Genomic DNA, 20595 nt, shown 5'->3' on the forward strand with positions numbered 1-20595 from the left:
CTCTAATCAAAAACATTTTAATGCATAACATACTTTAAAATAACCTCATGACTTACCAAATGCTCATATAACTTATCCCTTACCTGAAAGCAGAGGAACCGAGAGCCTAAAGTCGAAGGAGCTTAGACTTGGATACTGGTAACACCTAAACCATAAATCGAAGCTTATTACTATCCATAATTTCCTTGTCATAGACTTACACAATCAACTCAAAGCCTATTTCTTAGAATTAAGGAAATCCTAACCCCACCTCAACGAGGTTCCCACAAACAAAAATACATTCATCAACAACAAGTACAAAATCCTAGAGAAACCAACATTCTTATATTAATCCCATATCTCTAAAAGAGCTAACTTTATTTCAAAAGGTGCTTTAAGGTTAGGACAATAATGCATGCATAAATATAAAATATTTTAAGCATGATCATGTAACTATATAGATTCATATGATAACATACAACACGTCAGGCAAAACGGCTTCATACATACAACCATCTCATGGTTTAGAGCCCCTTCCTTTGGGTACTAAACCTCAAAACAAGTTACACAAAATTAATCTATGATCGAAACATACCAAAAGATAAGCATATTAAATTATAGCTCAAAACATTTACCCTAACTTGATAATTAAATCCACAAAGTTAGGCATGTCCCTTACTATTCACTGTTCTATTCCAGCAGCATAGGCTCCATTTGTAAAATACAAACGGGCTGTCCAAACACATCCAATTGTCATGAAATTTTACAGAACTACTCCCCTGTATGTTAATTATAAACCATAAAATTTTCGGAGTCAAAGAATAAACCAATAATTTACTAAAAATCACACAAGACAGTATACTCAAAACTTTCCTGACAGAAATTCATGCAATTTATAATTTAAACCATTATTTTTATGTTCATCCAAATGCTGTGAGACCAATTCAATAACAACCACAAGTGTCTTAGGTTTCATATGAATTATCCCTAGCATCCAAATTCACTATATACAATTTAATACATAATTTAACATGCATGAACACAGAATCTGTCACAGTGACAGATTCAGTACATATTCTTATAAAATCATCAACAAATAGCAATAGGCCTTAATTTAATTTGGGTATTTTTATACATATAGTATACATATTAAAATACCCTAATAAGCATTCAATTGATCAAAATATCATCAAACCTTCAATCACTAAAACAGAATCTTAATTCAGCCTATAAAATCAGGATAGAAGATAAAGAAATAGAAATAAACAAATGAAGGTTTGATTACTTACCCACAAACTTGGAAGCTGAAATTTTAGTGTTAACCCTTTAATTTCTTATTTAGAGAGGAATATATTGTGTTGGTGAGAAAGGGAGGGCTGCCGTGTAGAAGCAACAGAAGAAGAGAGAAAGAAGAACAAAGAAAGAGGAAAAGGAGTAGAGAGAGAGAGGGGCTGGACTTCTGATCTGATGCAGCCAAGAAAATAAGAAAAGTGTGAAGACTTTTGGGGCAGCAAAATCAGATAAGAGAAGTGGAAAGTTGGGGTGGATACGTGTATGGCTAGGGAAAGAAATATCCCACCCACTTTCCAAATTTTTCTTGCATTCACACTTATATATATATATATATATATAATCTTTGCATTCACACTTACTTTGCTACCAAAATAATTCTTTACATTCACACTCACACCTTTCTACAAAATAATATCACTTTGCATATACATATATATATATATACATATATATCCTTACCTTTATAAAATTGTATTCATCACATTAAAATTGCATAGATGTTCTATAATATCTCATGCATCATACATAGTTGAAACACCAATAACTATATATATATATATATATATATCTCATAACTTAACCACTTAATATAGTTTTGTACATGCTAAATATATTTTATAATACAAATAGTCATTTCAATTATTTATAATCTTTACAAATTCTTATTCAATAACATTATAAAATAATATGTTCATTAAATACTTTGTAAGTAAGTGGCTTAAAATATTAATCATACTTAACCACTTAAACATATAGTTTAATTATAAAAATTGGATTGGGGTGTTACAACTACCCTCCTCGGCACGGGCCCTGGGCCCTAATGGAAAGTGGGCCGGGTCGTAAGTTCTCTAGCCCCACAACTAGCATATAACTCCATGCATATGCATTGATACAATTAAAGATATACAGTAAGATGCATAATATAATTCCTATATATATAATTTAAATACTATTAATAATCATTTTTATATTTTATTAACTCTTTAAAAAAATTTGTAAGGATATTATTAAGTATAAAATGTAAATTGTCCATTTTTTATTTTTTATTGTGAAGCATTTTTTCTTTTACGATTCATTTATTTTAGATTATTTGGTTTTTGTAGTTAATAATCCACTTTGATGAATATTTATGGTGTTGTCCCACATTTGATTCTAAAATTAAGGAATAAAACTCTTTAAGAATAAATAATTTAGGACACATGGCGCAAAATTAAAACTCTAATTTGGAATTCTAATTTGAGTTTCTCTTACCTTCACCTATTATTATTATATATATAAATTTATTTTCACAATTTACTAGTATTAATCTATCTGGTTAACTATTTAAATTTCAAGAAATATTATGTTCACAACATTTTTACAATATTTTTACAACACAACAAATTCTAAGTGGCAAGTTGTTATTGACTGTTATTGATAAACAAAAAAGTAATTTTAGTGGTGGGTTCAAATTAGAACTAGTAACAACTTATCCCATAAAATTTGTTGTGAAAATGTTATAGACATAATATTCTCTTAAATTTCTCATATTTAATCTTTTGAGGGAATTTATTAATTATTATGTAGTTTAATTTATAAACATATATGGGTATGGATAAGAAAAAAAGAAGTGAATTATTTAAATTCAATTTACTTTAATGACACTAGACGCTCAATTAATTGTTCCCGGAATTAGCGTTTTCTTACAATGCCCCTATTTGCCGAATTTATGGTTATTGTCTTCTGAACTTTGTCTTGTCATGAAAGTTGGCCTCCGCATTAGCCAACAAATGAAGCAAGCTCTAGTTCGTTGGAGCTGGATGGGTTTCATCAAAAAGGGTGATGAAACCCATTCGACTTTGTTTTTTTAATCAATTTTGCCTTCTTCTTTTTTCGTGTGTGTGTGGTTAAGAGGTTAGATTGACTATTAAAAAATAGTATTTGATTACTTATTAATTAATTAATTCTTTTAATCTTATCTGCTATAAAAAAAAAAAAAAAAAAAAATTTCTTATATAATATGAGCATTAATAAATTAAAACTTATAACATTTTCCATTCTTTCATTTTTCTGGCAAACCGATCAAAGAAAATCTATATATATTTCCAATCCTTCCATTTTCTCATCATCGGATGTGGTGCCAAATGGTGAAAAATTATCTTCCCAACCTTTGTCATTCTTTTACTTTTCCATGGGAAAACATAGAAAACTAATAGAATTCCTTTTCCATTGTTCTATTTTTACATGCTGTCTGTGAAATTAAAAAAATTAAAAATAAAATCCAATGTGGTGAAAATCTGACTCGTCTTTCAACTTTAAGAACCCCAGGTATTTGTTAAGAACCATGGAAAAGTGTTCTTTTTTTGCAGCTCAAAAAGTGTGTGTGCGTGTGTGTGTGAAGAGAGAGAGAGAGAGAGAGGGAGGCTGTTTACCTTGTTTTTTACTCTCTAGAAAGAAATGGATCAAAAATATTAATATAACAAAAACTTTTAGATTTCATTCAATAAGCTGCTAAACTCTTATATCTGAAAAGATACAAAAAGTATTTTAACCCCAAACTGAGAAGCTGCTTATTCGTTTTCCTCAAACACAGCATCACGCCAAATCTTTGAGACTTTCTCTTTCTCTCTCTCATTTAAGCCAGGCCTCCCAGTTCTTTACAAAACCTTTGCACTTCAAAACCAGTATAAGCACCAAGAGAATCAAAATGATACCACAAGAAGAGCCACCAACTCTGTGAATCCAATAAGGATCAAACCTGCTACAGCTCTGATCTAAGTAATGCGACAAAACAATGGCCAAGATCAACACCAAGAGCAGCAGAGGCAACCAAGAAACAAGACTGAAGGGCTCCTCCTCAGGTTCTTCATCACTTTCCAGTTTCCGGTCAATATAGAGAGGAGAAAGCACAGCTAGAAGAGCCAAGCCTATTACCACCAGCCTCTCATATGAAGTAGACCTACTTGTTCTGCATGTAGCTCCAAGCTCCATTCAGGAAGCAACTCTCTACAGAAAACCGCCTTGTCTCGTTGTTTAAGGATTCAAGTTGATCAAATTTCACCAAAACTTGTATAGTGGCCAAGTGTGTACTTGGTGAAAAAAGAGGGAAGGCTGTGATGGGAGGGATTTTTCCAGAGAATTCTCCATCCTTCTTGTTAGTTTAGATTGATATATTCTTTGGGACTAGTTGCTGATGTTAGCTTGTTTTTTGTGCTGATCTCAGGGAACTTTCCTGGACAGCGTCTTTGGAGAAGTTTTTTCGGAAAAAGACACTCATTTTATAACCTATCCTCCCCAGGGAATCGAAGTAATGAAAATCAGGTAAATATAAATGCCTTAATTGAACAATTTACCACAAAATGATGACCTTTAAAAAAGAAAAATGCTCATTCTCAACAAAAAAAAAAAAAAAAAAAAAAAATGCTAAAGTTATTGTCAATTTTATTACAAAAGGCTTACAACCTAACTTCACTATAAATGTGATTAGTGTCACATCTACATAATAAATAAAAATTTTAATTACTTTTATTGTTGTATGTTTAAAAAATTCATATAGCAGTATGTAAAGCTTATAAAGAAAAATATGTTCTATCCTAAACATCATCCTTCAAAAAGACAAAGGTGTGATTTGTGGTGAAAAGGGGCGCCTTAATAACTAAAACTTCCTATTTTCTAATGAGTAGTCGTTAGTATCATATAATATGTGCTATGTATTGTATCAAGTGAAAAAAGTACCGTATTGTAGATACGTATTGAACATACTCATGAATCGTACAATCATAGATGTGTATCTTATAAATCATATCATAAAATCAAATTTACCATAAAATATATAGACATGTGAATTTAAATTGGGTGCTTTGTTAAAATTTTTGCTTTTATTCAAGTCCAACAAGTTGTTAGACTTGTTTTTAATACAAAATTATTGGGCTACTTAATTGAGCCTAATATAATAATATGTTCATGATTTTTTTTCTTCCTATAAAATATGAACTCGACACTTCACAATCATATTTGTAAATTTCTTTTCTATATTATGAATCATGTATTAAATGACAATATATTTACTTTTTATTTTTGTTATTATTGTTATAAGTCAAAGAAACTAGAATGCTTAGTGTAAGGACTCAATTTGTAACGATCCCAAAATGATATTGGGTTCGTACGTTAAAGGCCCAAACAATAAAATTTGTAGAGCATGAGCTGAAAGGTTAGGCCTTGGTCACCGGACAGTGGTTAGTCATGGTGTTCATGGTAGTCGCATGAGGGTGAACTTAGCGTATCTAATAAGACTTTTCCCCCGGCACGCCCTTAGCGGTTCCGGTCCTTAGACCTCATCCGAGGAGTTTTGTGTTCTTATTATTCTCCTTTTTCTAAGATTCAATGGCCTGGGAGACAATATGTCCCCCCCCCCCTCCCTTTCTTTAATTGCTTCTCTTTCCTTTTAATACTAGCATTTTCCTTCCCTCCTACGTCCACGTGTAGGTTCAACTTTCTAGGGTTGATACTTGTCCTATCAGCCCATACCCAAAGTGGTTGGGGGCGGTTGTAAAAACTGAAAAGCATTGCTTTGTCAGGCGCAGAATACTTAATTGCAGTAATGGCAGCCTTTCCCTTATCTTTTGTCGCCACACTGTTCAGGGGTCCTTTCCACATTAATGCGAAGGTGTTTGGCTTTTCCATGCACCGCTCCTATACCATACTTGCCTTTTTTTTCTAGGAGTATCTTGGGATGCTGAGGACAGAGTCATCCTCGGCTATATCTCTAGGTCATTTGGACTTTCACTGTATGTCATCGGTAATGTCTCTCCTCGGCTCGGGCCTTGGGCCTTAACGTAAAGTGGGCCGGGGTCACAAGTTCTCTGACCCCACACTTAGGAAGTATAAAAAATTATTAAAATAAAAGAACAAGAAGAGATAGTAAATGTTGATTATGAGGAAGAAAATGTCAATGAAAAAATAATTTTACAAGATGATGAACATGATGATAACATTTGACTTAAATGAAATTGATTAGGCAAAATTATGAATACAATGTGAAAGAAATTATTGTTTTGGCTTATATGTCATATAGAACGGTTTTGGGTTTAATAAATTTGAATGTGAATGTATTAAACACATGTTAATTTGATTTATTTACAAAAGAGATGATTAAATTAATCATTAGTTGAATATGTTTCGCATTTATAATGAATGTACATTTTATATGTATTTTAATTTTTTTAAGTGTTTGAGTAAATTATGATACACAATACAGAAAAAATAAAAATTGATTCATGATACAATTCATGTTTTGACAACTGTATGATTATGTTGTTACCAAAATTACTTATTACGTTGAGAAAGTTTGGCATAATTACGTCAAGTCACCACTATATCTAACTTTATTGATAAAAACCATAATGACGGTTATGGATCTCGGGAAGGCAAAACAACAATGCTTATCTATCTTTTGTTATAGCATTCTTATCCAGTTATGTAAAACTTTTTAAATGCAAAATAGATAATGCTATAGCTATAAAAGGAAGCAAAAAAAAACTTCATCTCGTTCCCTATTTTGTATAAAATTATACACTATCTTAGTGCTTACCTAAAGAACAATTGTACATACACAAAAAAGTTTATAACATTTTTCACAATAGTTGAATTGATAAATTTTTATTAGTTCTTATCTGGACTTATCATTGACATCATTTTTTTTACTTACTAGAAATAATATGCCACCATCAACCCGGTGTGAATTTTTTTTTCAAACTTTTTGTGTATATAGACTTTTTCCTACCTAAATCAACAAAAGCTTTGTACCTTATGTAAAACAGCCCCTATTTTTATTCTCTCTCTCTCTCACTTTTGGACTCTTCTAAAAATATATTATTAAAGGATAAAAAATTTATATATAATACCTTAGGTATTGAGTTTCTCAAATGAATTTAAATACTTTTTAAAAAAATTAATTGTTTTTGAAAAAAATATATTATTTTTATTTTATTGGTCAATGCTCAGGTGTTTAAATTCAATTAGGAACCTAATGTATATGTACTATATATAAGAGAAAAAAAAAAATATGTTGGCACATGATTATGATGTATCCAAAATGTAGATAAATGTATAATTTATTGTAAAACTGGTTATGTAAAATATAAAGGATGGCTATGAAAAATGTTTTTTCTAATTAATTTTTTCCAATGACCAGATGAAAATAACTTTTAGAGCATCCGCATCAGTTGATGCATAATTTCTATCCATTTTGCAAGAAAAAACATGCTTTTTCTATTTTACACACTCATTTTTACAAAACACCTACATCAGTTTGTCTATTCTATACATTTATTCAATAAAATATTCTAAACCCAGCCACCATCAACCTGATCAATACCCACAGATCAAAATCATCAAAAACCACTAATCAAAATCATCAAAACCCAACCACCATCAACCCGATCAATACCCAGCCACCATCAACGATCAATACCCAACGTCCATTATCAACCGACACAACCACCATAATCAAGCCAACCTCCATCATCAACCTACCCATCAAAATCCCAGCCACCATTAACCTGATCAATACCCAGCCCTCCATCATTAACCCACACAACCACCAACCTCCACCATCAACCCACCCATCAAAATCCCAACCACCATCAACCTGATCAATACACACGGATCAAAATCATCAAAACCCACTATTCAAAACCATCGGTGATCGGCAACGATGAAAGCACTGATCAAATAATCAAAACCATCGGCGATCAGCAACGACGAGAGCAGCAAAGATCAGTGGAGGAAGAGAGCGTGAGGTGAGGGTCAACCAGAGAGAAAAAGAGAGAGTGAGGGGGACTGAGGAAAAAATAATAAAATATCAGATGCAAGAGCTACAGTAACCTTGCATATATGTACGGTTAGAGCAACCACATCAGTGGTTGCATAATCTTGCAAAATAGAAAAAGTAAGGCATTTTACACATTTTGATAAATTAAAAAAAATTAAAAAAAAAAAACCCACATCAGTGGGTTTAAAATTGTCCATAAATGCATAAGTGCTATAGTAACCATGCATATATGCACGGCTACTGTAACTTTTGCTATTAAGATTTTATTTTATTTTTCCTCTCTCCACCTCACTCTCTCTTTTTTTCTCTGGTCTGACTCTCACCTCACGCTTTCTTCCTCCATTGATCTCTACTACTCTCGCCCAGGGACGGAACCAGGATTCAAACCTGAGGGGGGCCAAAGCTTAAAACAATTTTTTTTTATTTTTTTATTTATGAAAATAAAAACTAACATCTATTTCATATTCAACAAAATACTACATATAAAATAAGTGTTTCTTAAATATTTGATATTATAAAAATGTCAACAAAGTATAACATATAAAATAAGTGTTTCTTAAACATTTCAACACATTTATCAAAATGGAACTTAACGTTATTTCAGAGGAGATCCAAATATATATATATATATATATTTAAGGGCAAATCTTAAATTTTCAAATTACATATGTATACCAGTTTATTTATTTATTTATTTAATTGGGGGTATTAGGACCAAAATTTAAAATTTCAACACACACACATATATATTAACTTTTTGGGGGGGGGGGGGCAATGGCCCCCCCTGCACTGTAGGTCTGTCCCTGCTCTCGCCGTTGCTGATCGTCGATGGTTTTGATTAGTGGATTTGATGATTTTAATGAGTGGGTTTTGATGATTTTGATCCATGGTTATTGATCAGGTTAATGGTGGCTGGGATTTTGATGGGTGGGTTGATGATGGAGGCTGGTGGTTGTGTGGGTTAATGATGGAGGGTTGGGTATTGATCATTGATAGTGGCTGAGTATTGATCAGGTTGATGGTGGCTGGGTTTTGATGATTTTGATGAGTGGGTTTTGATGATTTTGATCCATGGGTATTGACCGGGTTGATGGTGGCTAGGATTTTGATGGGTGGGTTGATGATGAAGGCTGGCTTGATGATGGTGGTTGTGTGGGTTGATGATGAAGGCTGGCTTGATGATGGTGGTTGTGTGGGTTGATGATGAAGGCTGGGTATTGATCATTGATGGTGGCTGGGTATTGATCGGGTTGATGGTGGTTGGCTTTAAAATATTTTATTGAATAAATATGTAGAATAGACAAACTGATGTGGGTGTTTTGTAAAAATGTGTGTGTAAAATAGAAAAAATACATTTTTTCTTACAAAATGGATAGTAATTATGCATCAATTAATGCGAATATTATGCATTTATACACAATTTTACACTCACTAATATGAGTATTTTTTTTATCAAAATGGATAAAATGCCTTACTTTTTCTATTTGGCAAGATTATGCATTATGGTTGCTCTTTTAGGAAAGGAAATCAAGAATTCTGTACCATAAAAGACGACTCATCACAACAACAGCAACTTTTTCTGTACCACCTAAAATCTACTCGGCGGCTCCTCAAAACTCGCTCACGACTCTCACCATTTGATTTCACATCTATTTTCCTTTGTTTGGTAAGTTATCTCAGACTCTCTCTAAGTCAATGGCGGTTCAATCTTTCCTTAATTGCTTCGAAAATATCTTCTATAAGTATAGCAATGAAACCCACAAAATTTCCTTCACAGACCTATGTAGATTGCTCAATAGTCTCTCACTCCAATATCACGATGACTAAGAGATACCCTTCTTCTACTTGTTTTCCACCTCCTGAATCTGCAGATTCTGAGAGTCTTGTGAAAAAGAAACCAAAGCTTTCTTGTCCTAGTGAGATTCATTCTGATCTGAAAAAGGGTACTGATAGAGTCGAGGTTGAGGTTGAGGCTAAAGGCAAAGATAGTGATGGGTTTGAAGCGTTGGTGTCAAAGGAGGCTGATGAGAAAAGAGAAGGGGCAGAGAAAAAAACAGTATTTGATTTTGATCTCAACATGAAACCGGTTGAGCTGGGACATGGCATTGTCGACGGTGTTATTGTCATTGATTTGGATGGTGATGATCGTTGGTACGGTGAAACTGATCGTGCTAAAGAAGAAAAGGGAACCGGTTTGAGGGGTGAGAGGAAGAGATACACCAGGGAAGAGGAAGAGAAGGCAAAAGTTGATGATGATGATGATGATGGTCGTGGTTGGTTAAGACTTGGATCGGGGTCATTGTCTTCTTTGACAAATAAGAGAATGCGATACACAAAGGAAGAGAAGGGGAAGGGAAAAGTGGACGATGATGATAATGATCATAATGTTTGGTTGAGTCTTGGTATGGGGTTGGTGTCATTGGACGCAGCTTTAACTTCTGGTTCTATTGTCCTGAATGGAAGCAACTCAGACGGAGAAAGCTGAGATTGGTTCTAGTTTAGATAATGGTAAGATCAAGCTATGTTTCATTAATTATTTTGGTCTAGTTATTTAGCTTTGTTGTTTGGCTTTCTAATTTTTGTAGAAAATTAAAATTTTCTGAGTAGAGATTTCAATTTGGCTTCTTAAAACTGTTCTTGTGCATTTAATAGGGCGTTCATTGATGAAAAATACACTATAATTGCTTGTTCTAACGATGGAAGACAATTTTAATGATCACTTTCAAAGATTTGACTATGAAAAAGAAGTTTTTTTTTTTTTTTTTGCTAAACTGGAAAAGAAGTTTTATTGATATGCTAGGAGTGACTTGCTTTATTATAATAGACTTGACTTTAGTCTAAGACAATCTATTGTGCATTTGATACATATTTCCATCATCTCACATGGATGAATCTTACAAACGTTAAATTTATCCCATGTGAGAGGGTACATATATGTAATACCATATCTTTTGTCTAATTTAACATTGATACATTGGATAGAAACTCAACTCTATGATATGTGTTCATTATTCTGTCATATTTGTCCTAATTGTTGTTTTTAAGATCTTTCTTAGGTCTATGATAATGTTCACAATTAATCATGCGTGTGCTTCGATTGGCCATTTTGCTTGCGGAATAGTTAAGGTATATTTGATATGTGAGTTCAAATAACAGTTTTCAGTGTTTAAACATTGAAAAATGTGGGCAAAAAAAAAAGGAGTGTTTGGTAGAAGTATTTGAACCACAATTCTCAATTTAAGGTGTTTAAACACTCTATTTTAATAACCTATCCAGAGTGGTTTTCAGTTTTTGAGTAACAATGTTTAATAGTATTGCTGTAAATATTTTGAAAAGCATAGGACCCATAGGATTTGACAATACAAAAACTAAATATGTTCATACCACTTTGAAAAGCATGGGATCCACAAAATAGTTACCACTTTAAAAAAAACACACACACACACTCTTACCAAACAAACAATTTGTTTTTTCACTTTTGAAAATATGTCATTATACACATAATACCAAACACTTTTTTTTTTTTTTAACATCATGAATACTTTAAACAAAAATTTCTATAACAGATTTCATATCAATTTGAAACTAATACTAAACACTATTACCCAAAAGGGCCCTTAATGATTGTTGTCACTGCTTTGAGTTGCCAACTTCTAGAATTGTGATATTTGGAGACCTAAATATTTAGAGATGTAAGTATGCTCACGTTTGGTTTGATTAAAATTCCAGGAAATATGATATCCTCATGTTTCATTTATTATTAAGAATCTTATAGGACTTATTCTCCCAAAATCTCATTAGGTTAATAAACATAATGTAAATTGTATTATCTAGCACTTTCATATCACTTTATACACATAAATAATGAAAAATTAATATGAACCATGAACTAAAAGTAAAATCTCCTATAATAATAGTCTAATATTAACAAATACAAAACCAAAATAATTAATTCAATTTTTATGGAGGAATTTTTTTTACAGCTATTCCATATTTCTTCTAACTAAAGGCATAAAACTCTTAAGAACTACCTTGATTTTCAGAGGGTCTCCATTCAACCCACCTAATTGATCAGAAGCCTAGGAAATAAAGTTGTTTCAATCTTGCAAGTTCGGATCTAGATAGCTGGAATCTCTCTTCATATTCTGCTTAGTCAAATTCCTTGGTGTGGTTCCTCATCTCAAAACTTATTAGCCACCACAAATATATATATATATATATATATATATGGGTTGGGTTCAAGTTACACTTGGTGTAACTTTAAGCAGTGTTACACCACTCAATAACTTATTATTGAATTAATATTTTGAAAATCCAACCGTTAAATTACATATTATATATGTTCTTAACATGCATGCCAATTTTCATATCAATTGGATGTAATTTACCATTTGATCCATAAACTCATCTTTTATGTATTATTTTAAACTACAAAAACTTGAATTTTAACAATTGATTGATGACATGGCTATTAATCTTTAATCACCTTGAAACTTTGCAAGCATGGAGAATATATGAAGATAATGTAATCTAACGGTGGATTTGTTAATATTCGCATTCAATTAAAAAAGATTGGGTGGTGTAACATTGCTTAAAGTTACACCAAGTGTAACTTGAACCCAACCCCCTATATATACAAACTCTTTGATAAAATACATTTATACTTTTATATAACCAGCTTATAACTCCATGCATATGCATAGATACACTTAAAGATATGTAATAAGATGCATAATATTATTCCTATATATATAATTTAAATACTATTAATAGTCATTTTTATATTTTATTAACTCTTTACAAAATTTTATAAGGATATTATTAAGTATGAAATGTAAATTGTCCATTTTTTTAATTTTTTTATTGTGAAGCATTTTTTCTTTTACTATTCATTTATTTTAGACTATTTGGTTTTTGTACTTAATAACTCACTTGGATGAATATTTATGGTATTGTCCCACATTTGATTCTAAAATTAAGGAATAAAACTCTTTAGGAATAAATAATTTAGGACACATGGTACAAAATTGGAACTCTAATTTGGAATTCTAATTTGAGTTTCTCTCACCTTCACCTATTATTACTATTATTATTATTATTATAGATTTATTTTCACAGTTTACTAGTGTAGGTGCGGATTTTGGGGCCCAGGCCCAGCACGCAGGCGATTCTGGCCCAAAGGACCCTCAACAATGAATTTGTAGAGAGTGGGTCGTAGAACTAGGTCTAAACAGAGTAAACATAATTGTTAGTAAGCCATGCAACCATTTGAATGTGGGGATGTTTTATTGAGTTTCCTGGGACTACAGTTCATGGGACAATATCTTCTGCTTTGTTTGCAGAACTTCTCTCTCTTTCTCTCCTTTTCTTTTTCTTACTTTTTGCTCCCCCCGCTTCCGATCCCCTGGTCATGGGGATTTTCTTCTCTTATATAGCATCCTTCTTACGATAATGACCCTACACTTGTTAATCATCTGGGCCTCTACTTGAGTGTCTGTCCCATAGGACATCCTCCTTCTTTTCTGTGAGTTGCGCTGGCCAAGATAATACTGTTCTCCTGTCCTCTCCACATTAATGCGGCTAGAAAAGTATTTTCCTTGCATTTAATGCGGCAGTTGTGGTTGCCCCCTGATCGTCTTGCATTTTCCTTTGATTTTGGATGACCTTTCACCATGTAAAGGGTGTGAATTGGACCTCCCGTTTGGTGCGTCCGAGGAGGCACTCCTTCTCGGACGCCCCTTAAACAAGCCCGGCCCAACATGATTGGGCTGGGGGTCCTCTGTCCGTATTTTCGCTTCTTATTATGGTTGGGCTTTGTACGGGTACCATGGCCCACAGTTTACTGGCGAACTTTACCCCCACAACTAGTATTAATCTATCTAGTTAACTATTTAAATTTCAAGAAATACTATGTTCACAACATTTTTACAACACTTTCACAACATAACAAATTCTAAGTAGCAAGTTATTACCGACTGTTACTGATAGACAAAAAAGTAATTTTAGTCATGGATTCAAATTAGAATTAGTAACAACTTATCACATAGAATTTGTTGTGAAAATGTTATAGGCATAACATTCTCTTAAATTTCTCATATTTAATCTTTTGAGGGAATTTATTAATTATTATGTAGTTTAATTTATAAACATATATGGGCATGGATAAGAAAAAAAAAAGTGAATTATTTAAAATCAATTTACTTTGATGACACTAGACGCTCAATTAATTGTTCCCGGAATTAGCGTTTTCTTACAATGCCCCTATTTGCCGAATTTATGGTTATTGTCGTCTGAACTTTGTCTTATCATGAAAGTTGGCCTTCGCATTAGCCAACAAATGAAGCAAGCTCTAGTTCGTTGGAGCTGGATGGGTTTCATCAAGAAAATAGGGTTGCATAGGATTTAGCGTCATTCCGACGTTGTCTTTCATCAATGCCTCCTTTCTATTTTCGTGGGCTGTTGTTGTGGTTAAGAGCTTTAGTCACTTATTTAAATGTCATTATAGCTCCTTATGAGTTTATTTCTATTATTTAATTGGCTGATCGTTGGCTTCTTTACTGTCTACAGCTGCAAAAAAAATTTACTTTATTAATACTCTCAATGCCGTCTATTGATAGACGGTGATCTATATAGATTAAGAAGCGTTATACCTTTCCATTCTTTCTTCATTTTTTTGGGCAGAAACCGACCCATAGCAAGTAATGCCGTCCTTGTGATAATTCCATTATTACTCAATTGACCTTCCCATAATGATTTTCCCCTATCATGCAGTATTCGTTCTGATAGAACCACATGGCGTGTCGAAAAATTTGTAATTTTTTACATAGAAACATATAGTGGCTTCCAGAACTGCTTTCGTGCATTTCTTATTACATTTCCATCCCATAGAGAAAATATTATATTGAAAAAGAACCTAAATGATTCCATTCCATTTGTTTAACTTTACTAACTTGCCTGAATTCATGTATTAAATTAATAATAGATAAAGAATTAGAAATCCAATTGTGGAGTGATAAAGTCTTCTGACTCGTTTTTCAACTTTAAGAACCCCAGGTATTTGTTAAGAACCATGGAAAAGTGTTCTTTTTTTGCAGTTCAAAAGGTGTGTGTGTGTGTGTGAAGAGAGAGGGAGAGAGAGGGAGACTGTTTACCTTGTTCTTTACTCTCTAGATTAGCCAACAAATGAAGCAAGCTCTAGTTCGTTGGAGCTGGATGGGTTTCATCAAAAAGGGTGATGAAACCCATTCGACTTTGTTTTTTTAATCAATTTTGCCTTCTTCTTTTTTCGTGTGTGTGTGGTTAAGAGGTTAGATTGACTATTAAAAAATAGTATTTGATTACTTATTAATTAATTAATTGATTCTTTTAATCTTATCTGCTATAAAAAAAAATTATTATATAATATGAGCATTATAATAAATTAAAACTTATAACCTTTTCCATTCTTTCATTTTTCTGGCAAACCGATCAAAGAAAATCTATATATATTTCCAATCTTCCATTTTCTCATCATCGGATGTGGTGCCAAATGGTGAAAAATTATTTAAAAAAAAAAAAATTTATCTTCCCAACCTTTGTCATTCTTTTACTTTTCCATCCCTAAGAGAAAACATAGAAAACTAATAGAATTCCTTTTCCATTGTTCTATTTTTACATGCTGTCTGTGAAATTAAAAAAATAAAAATAAAATCCAATGTGGTGAAAATCTGACTCGTTTTTCAACTTTAAGAACCCCAGGTATTTGTTAAGAACCATGGAAAAGTGTTCTTTTTTTGCAGTTCAAAAGGTGTGTGTGTGTGTGTGAAGAGAGAGGGAGAGAGAGGGAGACTGTTTACCTTGTTCTTTACTCTCTAGAAAGAAATGGATCAAAAATATTAATATAACAAAAACTTTTAGATTTCATTCAATAAGCTGCTAACTCTTATATCTGAAAAGATACAAAAAGTATTTCAATCCCAAACTGAGAAGCTGCTTATTCGTTTTCCTCAAACACAGCATCACGCCAAATCTTTGAGACTGTTGTCTCTTTCTCTCTCTCATTTAAGCCAGGCCTCCCAGTTCTTTACAGAACCTTTGCACTTCAAAACCAGTATAAGCACCAAGAGAATCAAAATGATACCACAAGAAGAGCCACCAACTCTGTGAATCCAATAAGGATCAAACCTGCTACAGCTCTGATCTAAGTAATGTGACAAAACAATGGCCAAGATCAACACCAAGAGCAGCAGAGGCAACCAAGAAACAAGACTGAAGGGCTCCTCCTCAGGTTCTTCATCACTTTCCAGTTTCCGGTCAATATAGAGAGGAGAAAGCACAGCTAGAAGAGCCAAGCCTATTACCACCAGCCTCTCATATGAAGTAAACCTACTTGTTCTGCATGTAGCTCCAAGCTCCATTCAGGAAGCAACTCTCTACAGAAAACCGCCTTGTCTCGTTGTTTAAGGATTCAAGTTGATCAAATTTCACCAAAACTTGTATAGTGGCCAAGTGTGTACTTGGTGAAAAAAGAGGGAAGGCTGTGATGGGAGGGATTTTTCCAGAGAATTCTCCATCCCTCTTGTTAGTTAGATTGATATATTCTTTGGGACTAGTTGCTGATGTTAGCTTGTTTTTTGAGCTGATCTCAGGGAACTTTCCTGGACAGCGTCTTTGGAGAAGTTTTTTCGGAAAAAGACACTCATTTTATAGTCTATCCTCCCCAGGGAATCGAAGTAATGAAAATCAGGTACTTTGCAAGATAGTGCTTTGGCAGCTTACTCATGAAGTCACATTGGTTAGATTGAATGGATGTGAGCAAGTCCTGGAAAGGGATAGACTATTCCCCCATTAACAAAAATATATGTCTGATGCTGTGTACATGATTGTTTGGAATCTGATTCTGTCTTTGAGTAGCATAAATTCTCGAATCTATTCAAACACATATCCACAATATACAAGGTGGCAAAGCCGTTTAATGTCTCATCAAAAGGAATTAAAAAGCAACACGGAATTTTGATCATTACCAATCGCAAATTCACAATAGAACAAAGAAAATTGAGTCGATTATTGTATGCGGAAGAATAACCAATAAAGTGCATACAAGGATGGTAAATTGGTAACTACCTGTTAGGCCTGCCCGACAGGAAACCATAGACTTTCTCCAAGCAAATAGTAGTTTTTTATTTATTTATTGGTAAGTTATACTTCTATACAATGGGTTTCAAATCAACAGGCTCACCATCTACTCATTTTTATGAGAGAAGAAAGTATCATTTCAGCAAGAGTAGTTCATTGGTTTTCTCTAAACTCATCATAAAGCAGCCAAAAAAGTCTTCCCTGAGGAGGACATCTACATGTATAGGTCTACCTACCAAAAATATAAGAATGTGAATGGGTCATAAGTTATCTCCTTTGAGAATCGAGCATGGGCCTTAACTTCTATTCCATTCATTATTACTATCTGATCACATAGCTGCACAAACTGTTCTACATGAATTAAAAAACCCGCATTCACATCATTTTCTTTGATACGTATCTAGGGTACATAAGACAAAATCAAGTAGTCAGCTAAAACCACTAGCCATGAACAACTTAATATCAATAGCAGCAGACTAGTCACCCTGACAAGAATAAATTAAGTTGGATTGTTCATGCATGCCTAATACAACATTTTAACAAGATACCAGAAGATGAGACAGTGAAACAACATGCGTAACAAAAGAATTTCTACACCTCAGCCATTCGAAGTCAAGGTAAATAGGTAATATTCGGAAGATTTTTTATAACTCAAAAATGACAAGAATACACAAATGTATACCTAGTAGACTATGACAATTGGTAAGGCAGAAAATTTTGAAGAGAGAGATGGAAATGAACAGAATAGCCTAATTGACACCACCGGATCTCTTTGACCTATTTCCTTGAAGCCTTAGCAGCCATTTCTTCTGCGATGTAGTAAGATTAGTAAACTTTGAATGAGATGCAGGACCTTCTTCAGATGTTCTTGTGCCAGGAAGTTCAGCAGGAAGTGCAGAAGCAGTGCTAGTAAAGGCATTCAGAACGAGGAATGCCAGTATGGGAGAGAGATCCAGCCCTCCAAGTGGTGGGATAATTCCACGGAATATGTTCAAGTACGGATCACATAAAGTGCTGAACGAAAACATTATATCCATCAGAAAGATGTACAGATTAAGTGAACTGAATAAACAATCAGTCAATCTTCCATATCACTGAGGCAAGTAGAAATCAAACGCTAAATGCATAAAGCAGGCTACAAACTCCAACATCAATTATATGTTCTGGACACCCCATGGACTAAAGAACAATGATGACCTTATCTATGAACGATTCTGCCTTTATTTCTTTACAATATTGTAATTCAGATTGGATATGAAGGTTATCACATCAGCCTGTGTGACTCTAAAAGGCAAATTCATTGTTAATCACCTCAGCAGTTCTAATCAAATTTCTCTAACACCATGTTCACATGAATTCAATTTTCCTGTATTTTTTCCCTTTTCCTATGATGAAATTGAAAGGTTTACTATATCAGAGTTTCAACATATAGGATGATCACCTGAGGGGACTAACGATGACAGAGGGAGCATTTGGAAACCAGGTCAAGACAAGCCTGACAATCAAAACCGTGTTATAAATGTTCAGGAAATTCAGGATGCCATTAGCCACCACAAGCCCTGCCACTGAATCTCCAGGTAAGACAGCAGCAAAATTGTGATTGGACAGAGAGCTCATGTTCCTGTAGTTCCTGCAGTCAATCTGAAGTAAAGTTCAACAAGTTACTCCAACTGATCAAAGAAATGAAGAATATTAAATATCAGTTCAGGTGTATCATAAAGAAAAGTACAAGAAGATAAAGAAGGGTGGGAACATATCCTTGGTAAACTACAAGACAAACAACAACAACTTTTACTAGTGCTATTTTTGGTCCTCCTCTACCTCTTTTCATTCCCCATCTCAAGTGACTCTACTCATTTTTTTCATCAATGGGAGTCACTACTATCTTAACCGAATTTATGCATTTCATATCCCATCTTTCTTTGTATTTCCACTTATTTATCTTAACATTCTCATTTCAGCTATGCTAATCTTAACCAAACATGTCATTTTCTAATAGCCAAGTACTCAATGCCAAATAGCACGATTGCTCTTGTAACAATCTCGTAAAAATTTCCCTTTAGCTTAATAGGTATTTTATGATCACACAATACTCCTTATGTGCTTTCCCACTTCATCTACCCTGCTCTTATCCTATGATTCGCATCCCCTTCAGTCTTTCCATCGTTATGAATTATTGATCAATGATTATCAAAAGCACTCATTTTTTGGCATCTCTAGACCATCAAGTTTTATGGCCCCATCTTTATTTCTCCTATTACTTAGACTTACACTCTATGTACTACATTTTAAAGTTACTTAACTTAAAGCCTTTAAATTCTAAGGCGTCCCCCTAGGTTTCTAACTTGGCGCTCACTTCATGTCTACTTTCATCCACTAAAACTATATGCTTCGCAAAAGCATACAACCATACACCATGGGAATTCACCAAGAGTCTAAGACAAATCTTCATGATGGACCATTTAGTTTCAATAGTAAGATAGATAGGGGATCCCTACTTACATCGGTCATTAGGCAGTCAATCTTGTATAGTGCAGTACTGCTAGCCCTAAAACAAATGATAAAACATCCAAATTGTTGGGCAAGTTGAATAAAGTTTCTACAAGAATAACGCAAGAATGAAACATTTCCGGAATCAGTAATTGGATCAACTCGACTACTTTGCTATTGGCTACATGAATTCTCCAGTGCAGTGGTTTCAGTCTCTCTTTCGTCTTCTGCCTGATTGAAATTTATAATTGAAACCTTCCCTTACTGAAAATTTTATTCAGAAAGTCATAAAGAAGACATTCTACAACTCAGACTCTACTCATCAATTACTCCTACTTCAATCAACTATCAAGATTCCAACATTTTTCCAATTGAGACACCAAAAGAGTAGTAAAAAGTAGAGAGTGCGAGTTACGTACCTGTTTGCGGATAGTGTGAAATTCAGAAGACCAAGCGAGGAGCTTCTTGAGAACAGGATTTTCAGAAGCGAACAGGTGAAGTAATTTGAAGCATTTATCAGCAGTTGACATGATAGAGCTTTGAATGTCACGAAGAATGGTATTTGGATTTGGACAAACATAATTACCACTGCTAGGCTTGGAGCTGAATGGTCTCAGGAATGGGGGTGCCACTGCCAATGGTGTTTGAGTGAATGCCCAAGAGAACACTCCACAATTTGGCACAGGTTTAGTCGCCTTACATTCCGTAACGTTGTCACTATTCAGTGCCATATCTTGCGAAGCTCAGTTCACCAAGTCCACTGGTAAAACAAAGATAACGCATAGAAATCAGGAAAGAGATATTTGATCCTAGAATCATTACACTCCATACGACGACGTTGTGCACAGTTTTCAACGGTGGATACAGCGTGGCAACTCCTCCCGCAATTTTGACCACAAGTTAGTTGA

The 20595-nt window shown here is 33.8% G+C and overlaps 3 protein-coding genes across 3 annotated transcripts; all 3 read right to left on the reverse strand.

The window, feature by feature from the left end:
• Positions 1 to 3768: 3768 nt before the first annotated feature.
• LOC115956799 lies at positions 3769 to 4407 on the reverse strand. The gene has a single exon (XM_031075088.1). It carries the CDS (start codon positions 4240 to 4242, stop codon positions 3883 to 3885), a length of 360 nt encoding a protein of 119 aa, XP_030930948.1. The 5' UTR covers positions 4243 to 4407; the 3' UTR covers positions 3769 to 3882.
• An 11712-nt stretch (positions 4408 to 16119) lies between these two features.
• LOC115960289 lies at positions 16120 to 16479 on the reverse strand. The gene has a single exon (XM_031079103.1). The coding sequence runs from the start codon at positions 16477 to 16479 to the stop codon at positions 16120 to 16122; it is 360 nt and encodes a 119-aa protein (XP_030934963.1).
• A 1160-nt stretch (positions 16480 to 17639) lies between these two features.
• Positions 17640 to 20566, reverse strand: LOC115974774 (ylmG homolog protein 2, chloroplastic). The gene is made up of 3 exons (XM_031095287.1): positions 20107 to 20566; positions 18639 to 18838; positions 17640 to 18211 (listed from the first exon to the last, which is right to left on the reverse strand). The coding sequence occupies exons 1-3, from the start codon at positions 20416 to 20418 to the stop codon at positions 17947 to 17949; spliced, it is 777 nt and encodes a 258-aa protein (XP_030951147.1). The 5' UTR covers positions 20419 to 20566; the 3' UTR covers positions 17640 to 17946.
• Positions 20567 to 20595: the final 29 nt, after the last annotated feature.

Source organism: Quercus lobata, chromosome 2 (assembly GCF_001633185.2).
Source record: "Quercus lobata isolate SW786 chromosome 2, ValleyOak3.0 Primary Assembly, whole genome shotgun sequence".
In the NCBI taxonomy this organism is placed as follows: domain Eukaryota; kingdom Viridiplantae; phylum Streptophyta; class Magnoliopsida; order Fagales; family Fagaceae; genus Quercus; species Quercus lobata.